The 6,819-nt window shown below is 35.9% G+C and overlaps 1 protein-coding gene across 1 annotated transcript; it reads left to right on the forward strand.

Moving 5' to 3' along the window:
* The first annotated feature begins 5,265 nt into the window (after positions 1-5,265).
* On the forward strand, positions 5,266-6,564 carry LOC109220143 (uncharacterized mitochondrial protein AtMg00820-like). The gene is made up of 2 exons (XM_019384607.1): positions 5,266-5,545; positions 6,395-6,564. Exons 1-2 carry the CDS (start codon positions 5,266-5,268, stop codon positions 6,562-6,564), a joined length of 450 nt encoding a protein of 149 aa, XP_019240152.1.
* The last annotated feature ends 255 nt before the right edge of the window (positions 6,565-6,819 follow it).

The following is a 6,819-nucleotide window of genomic DNA, read 5'->3' on the forward strand; positions in this document are numbered from 1 at the left end:
TTTGTAATTATGTTTGTGATTCTTCTTATGCATTATTCTTTACTTTGCCATCATAGCTTGATAGTTCGAAAGTCTTGGTCCTTGGTAATAATATCAGATTGTTATAATGTTGCGTATAGTTTGTTGAGATGAATAAGTTGGATTAATAAAAGAAGAACGAAAATAGTTAAATGCTTGAGTATTCTTAGACCGGATTCTCTTAAAGGGTAATAACTTTATTTATCCTCTTTTGTAGGTGGAGTACATCAAGAAATGGATGACGAAGACATTGAAGAACTAGACCTTACTTGAGATGAATTTTGAATTGTTATAGATGAATGTTCTAGGAATCTTTTGTTACCAATATTTTTGAAACTTATTTACTCTCTTGAAATGTACTAAACTTATGCACTCATGGGGTAGAACATTTGCTTTATGGATATTATTTGCTTGATGGATAATTTTGTATTATTAATACTTTTATTTTATGATGTATTTAAATTTTAGTGTTATTATAATTTATTATATGTATAAATATTTATATATAACAGGTGCTATATTTTGGTTTTAACCGAACTGATACAATAGCTTACCAGAACCGTTGCAATAGGATACAAATGGCTTTCCAGTAGACAATGTAAACCGTTGCCATAGGTCCCATAAACTGTTCCAAAAACTATATAATTGTTACGATAGCATAAAGAAATCGTTGCTATATCCAACATAACCGTAGCAATAGCTTACATAAGTGTTGCTTTAAATAATATGGTAACGGTTAAGAACCGTTGTATAAACAATATAGTAACGGTTTAAAACAGTTCCAATTGAGAAAAATAACCGTTCCAACAGAGAAAGGAAAAACCGTTGCGATAGATGTATCTATTGTCACGGCGATGCAAACCGTTGCAAGAACCGTTCCAGTAGACCTATGGGTACGCCGGCTGATATGACGGGCTTTAAACCGTTCCAATATCCCTATGGCAACGGTTTGGCAGTCTGTGGGAACGGTTTTTCAACCGTTACCGTAGACCAATTTTTCAGTAGTGTAACTACAGCGAACTACCCAAAAAAAAGTTATTATGGCTATTTACTTCCATGAGTCCATCTACGTGAAGAATATACTAGGTATATAGTGTTAGATCTGATTTTAATGATGCAAATAATATATTTGTTCTATGTACAGGAACTCATGGATAACATTCAATGATTGAAGTAATCAATCAGAGAAGATCAAGGAATCAATGGATAGCTTTGAGATGGAAGGAATCAATCAGGAAAATTAAGGAAAGCAATCCGAGATTAGAGAAGATCAAGGAATCAATGAATAGCTACGAGATGAAGGAATCAATCAGGGAAATGAAGGAAAGCAATCCGAGATTAGAGAAATCAATCAAAGCCAAGACGAAATCAATCAAAGCCTAGACTTAAGGAATCAAATCGCACCATCTNAGGGCGATTTGTCTGACCATTCTCGGATCTTAGGAGGAAAAACTTTAGGAAAACGACCTATAGAAGACCCCCCCCCCCCTTGTTTCCTCCACTCCAAAGAAATCTAAGATGGATCTTTCTAGCTCCCTAGAGTNTTTGGGAAGCATATATGGAAAATCATTCAAGTCTCTCGTCAAGCATAGCCATTGTTGTATAACCTTATTCTTGGAAAGAATCAATTTCTTTCCAAGAATCAAATCTCTTGGGTTGGCAAATCTCTCCAGAAACCAAGCCTCTCTCAAAGTATTTAAACTTGTATCTGTACCCTAGAGCCATATACTTTGATCGAACAAAATATTCTCTCTTTGTTCTACTGCAAACAAATATTGTAGCTCTACTAGATCTGATGTGTAACAAGTTAGAGAAGAAAGGGAGAACAACACTGGTGAGGCATTGTATCAAAAGAAACGAGTGATATAGGATTTAAGCTATCGGTGTAGATTACACCATTCTCTGTGTACTCGAAGAAACTCATTCACTGAAACAGAACTCCCTTGCAACCCAAGGGGACTGGACTAGGATTCACATTGAATCCGAACCAGTATAAAAACTCCGGTGTCCTTAATTCCTACATTTAATTTCTGCATTTTAAATTCTGTCCTTACTATTATCAAGTTCTTATATCTAGTCGACTAATTGTAAAACTAGTCAACTAATAGCTATTAAGTTTAAAAATAAACAATTCACCCCCACCCCACCCCCCCTTGTACTTTCAATTGATATCAGATCAAGGCTCACACTTTTCTTTTTTATTAACAGCTTGTGAGAAAAGATCATGGCAAATCAAGTTATCATAGGAGCACTCTTTCAAGAAGGAACTTCCCAAGTAAGGCTACCATACTTCAATGGACAACATTTCTCCCACTGGAAAGTGCGTATGGAAATATATTCAAAGTCGTATGATGTTAAAGTGTAAAGAGTTATCAAAAAGGAAAACTATCCTCTGTCGGCTGCCGCTCAACCTCTTGCTGATCCTGAAGATATAAACTCATATATTGTTGAGCAAATGGCGGTTGTGCAAGTCAACAACAAGGCAAGAAATTTGCTCTATATTGCTATAAGTGGTGAAGAATATGAAAAAATCTCCAGTTGTGATACAGCCAAAGAAATGTGGGGCAAGCTTGAAGTCACATACGAAGGAACCTGCAAAGTAAAGGAAACACATATTAGCATATTGATTCACGATTATGAACTCTTCCAGATGAAAGAAGGCGAATCCATTGAGATGATGTTTGCCGGATTCAGTAAAATCATTAGCGATCTAAAAGCTTTCGACAAACCATACTCAAGTGGTGATCAAGTTAGAAAGATTCTTAGAAGCTTACCAACCACTTGACAAACTAAAGTAGTCACACTTGAATCACAGGATCTGAATAAATTGTCTTATGATGAACTTCGTGGAGAACTCATAGCTTTTGACAAGACACATCTCAAGAAAACAAAACAAGAAGAAAACAAGAAAAGAGTTGCATTTAAGGCCACAACTGAGATAGTTGAGAATGATATCAATGATGATCCTGAAACTCTTCAAGAAGAAATCGTGAAGATCTCAAGAAATATGGACGGGTTAATGAGAAGATTTAGGAATACAAGAAGAGGAAGGATACTGCCTAGGCGAACCAGGCAATACAACGAACAAGATAAGAATGACGGAAAATGTTATGAGTGTGGAAGATTTGGACATAGTCAAGCCGAGTGTCCAGATCTAAAAAGAAAAATCTCCAGAGGTTTCAACAAAAACAAATCATTTGGAAGTTGGCTTGAGGTGAAACAAAAAAGGTAAGGTCTTATAATTGTGAAAGATGTAATGAATTGCAGGATATTCTTGATCTCACTTTGAAAGAGTCTCAAAAAACGATGAATGAACTAAAGAGACTCATCAAAGAAGTAAAAGACTGGAAACTCAAACATGAAGTATGTGAAATCGAAAAAGAAGTACTTCAAGAAGGGTTTGAGGAATTTCAAATGCAACTCAATGGCATGCGCAAATCCACCAGTCATAGTTCTATCAGGTCAAACCAGGTGACTTACAAGTCAACTGGAAAAGGACCAGCCAGAACTGAGTCCACTAGTACTAACACTAATGAAAGACCCAAAAATGGGTCAGGAATTACGTATCACTACTGCAATAAAAGTGGACATACATATTCTTTTTGTCGATTTCGTAAGTCAAATTTTTCAGATGGATTTGGAAACCCAAAAACAATTCTGAACCTAGTAACACTAACCAACCAGAACCCAAGCAACCTTGGGTACCTAAAAGAAAGTAATCACTGTGTTTTGCAGGAACACCACAGAAGATGTCGCAAAGGAAAATGGTACTTAGACAGTGCGTGTTCCAGTCACATGACAGGTGATAAAAACCTATTCAAGTAAGTTACAAAAATAGATGGAGGAAGCATTAAGTTTGGCGATGACTCAAAGGAAAAATAATCGGTACCGGAACAATTTCCTTCAATAACAACTGTGATATCACTGAAGTTTATCTATTTGATGGGCTTAATTACAATCTTCTGAGCATAAGTCAGTTACGCGACTCGAGATATGAGGTAAAGTTTAAGAAAAAAGGTTGTGCTATTAAAGATGAGACAGGTAAAATAATCCTCCCAGGTAAAAGGTATGGAAACGTTTACATTCTCGACGGTTTTGAAAATATAGATGGTCATATCTGTTTAACTTCCATATTTGATGATCTCTGGTTATGTCATAGGAAACTTGGTCATGCATGCATCTGATAGAAAAACTTTCCAAGCATGAGCTAGTTATTGGCTTACCTAAACTGAATTTTTCTAGAAATCATATATGTGATGCTTGTCAAATTGGAAAACAAACTAGAAAGTCTTTTAAAAACAAAGATATTGTATTTAATTCTAAACCTCTGGCTTCATATGGATTTATTTGGGCCTACTACAATTACTAGCATAGGAGGAAAACGATATGCTTTTGTTATTGTTGATGATTACTCGCGTTTTACTTGGGTGATTTTCTTATCTCATAAAGATGAAGCGGTGAAAAACTTTGAGGTTTTCTGTAAGAAGGTTGAAAGAGAAAGGGGTGCCTGATTACAACAATCCAGAGTGATCATGGAGGAGAATTTGAAAGCATAGCATTCGAAGACTTTTGTAATGATCAAGGATATACTCATAATTCCTCTGCACCAAGATCGCCCCAACAGAATGGAGTCGTGGAAAGGAAAAATAGAACATTACAATATATGGCAAGAACGATGTTACTAGACCATTCACTACCAAACCATTTCTGGGCAGAAGGAGTAAGTACATCATGTCACATTCTCAACCGATGTCTGATAAGGCCTATTTTGAAGAAAACTCCTTATGAACTGTGGAAAGGTAAACATCCTAATATTAGTTACTTTCATCCCTTTGAAAGTAAGTGTTTCATTCACAATAATGGTAAGGACAATCTTTGAAAATTTGATCCAAGAAGTTATGAAAGTATTTTTCTGGGTTATTCATTAAATAGTAGATCTTTTAGAGTGTATAACAAACGCACAATTGTGTGGAAGAATCTGTGCATGTTGTATTATATGAAAGTAACTCCTCGGTCGAGAAAGGAATTATTGCAGGTTATGAAGATCAAATTCAAGAAAGTCAGAAGACAAGCAAATCACAAAAGTCGACTGATGGATCTGACATTGTGATAGAATCAACTAATGAAACCAGCAATAATCCACCAGAACCTCCGAAGGATTCGACTACTCATACAGTCCGCCCAAAAGAATGGAGAAGTGAACCTGAATACCCTCAAAAATTCATCATAGGAGATCCAAATGAAGGAATGAAAACCAGGGGAGCTCTCAAGAAGAAAGCAAACATAGCACTGATCTCTCAGATTGAGCCAAAGAAAATAGAGGAAGCTCTTAAAGACTCAAGCTGGATGCAAGAGATGCAGGAAGAGCTAGATCAAATCGACAAAAATCAAGTATGGAAATTGATAGCCAAACGTGAAAACGTTCCTGTAATAGGAACAAAGTGGGTCTTCAGAAATAAGCTCAATGAGGATGGAAAAGTTGTAAGAAACAAAGCCAGATTAGTTGATCAAGAATTCACAACAAGAAGTAGTCGACTATGCCGAAACCTTTGCCCAGTAGCTTGACTGGAATCTATGCGAATTCTTTTGGCATATGCATCCTTTAAAGGATTCAAGTTATTTCCGATGGATGTTAAAAATGCCTTTTTAAATGGTTTTTCATTGAAGAGGAGGTATATGTGAAGCAACCCCTGGGTTCGTAGACTCAAAGTTTCCCTATCATGTGTATAAGCTAACTAAAGCACTCTACGGACTGAAGCAAGCTCCACGAGCATGGTACGAAAGATTAAGCTCTTTTCTTATTGATTATGGGTTTACAAGAGGTAAAGTAGACAGTACTCTGTTTATTAAAATATCATCAGAAGGTAATCTCATTATTCAAATTTATGTTGATGATATTATATTTGGTAGTACTAATCCTCTTATGTGCAAGAAATTTTCAAATCTTATGCAAGGTGAGTTCGAAATGCGCAAGATGGGAGAACTAATGTTCTTCCTTAGACTCCAGATTCAACAATCTGAAGAAGGAACGTTCATATGTCAGACTAATCCACAAAGAAGTTGATCCAAAAATTCAGTATGAGCAATGCCAAAGCTATTGGCACACCAATAAGTCCCTCAACAAGTCTCGACAAAGATGAACAGGGAAATTTTGTTGATGAAACTAAGTAACGTGGAATGATTGGTTCTCTTCTTTATCTAACTGCTAGTAGACCGGATATTATGTTTAGTGTCTGTAAATGTGCCTGGTTTCAGTCAGCTCCTAAGGAATCTCACCTGACTGCAGTAAAAAGAATTATTCGATATCTCATTGGAACTGTCTCTCATGGATTATGGTATCCTCGTTCTAATATATTTAAATTAGAATGTTTTCCAGATGCTGATCTTGAAGGTGATAACGAAGAAAGAAAAAGCACAAGTGGAACATGTCAATTACTTGGCAAAGCATTGATATCGTGGAATAGTAAAAAACAAGGATCAGTTGCACTATCCACAACTGAAGTTGAGTATATTGCTGTTGGACAATGTTGTGCACAACTACTGTGAATGTCTCATCAACTTGGTGACTACGAATTATTCTTTAAGCCTATTCAAATTTTCTGTGATAATTCTAGTGCTATATGTCTTTCAAAAAATCCTGTACATCATTCTAGAGCAAAGCATATAGACATCAAGTATCATTTTATTAGAGATCATGTTCTAAAAGGAAACATAAAAATATCTTTTGTTGGAACAACTAATCAATTAGCAGACATTTTTACTAAGCCTTTATTAGATGATAGGTTTCGTGCCTTAAGAGAA

This window comes from Nicotiana attenuata, unplaced genomic scaffold, assembly GCF_001879085.1.
Source record: "Nicotiana attenuata strain UT unplaced genomic scaffold, NIATTr2, whole genome shotgun sequence".
Lineage (NCBI taxonomy): Eukaryota > Viridiplantae > Streptophyta > Magnoliopsida > Solanales > Solanaceae > Nicotiana > Nicotiana attenuata.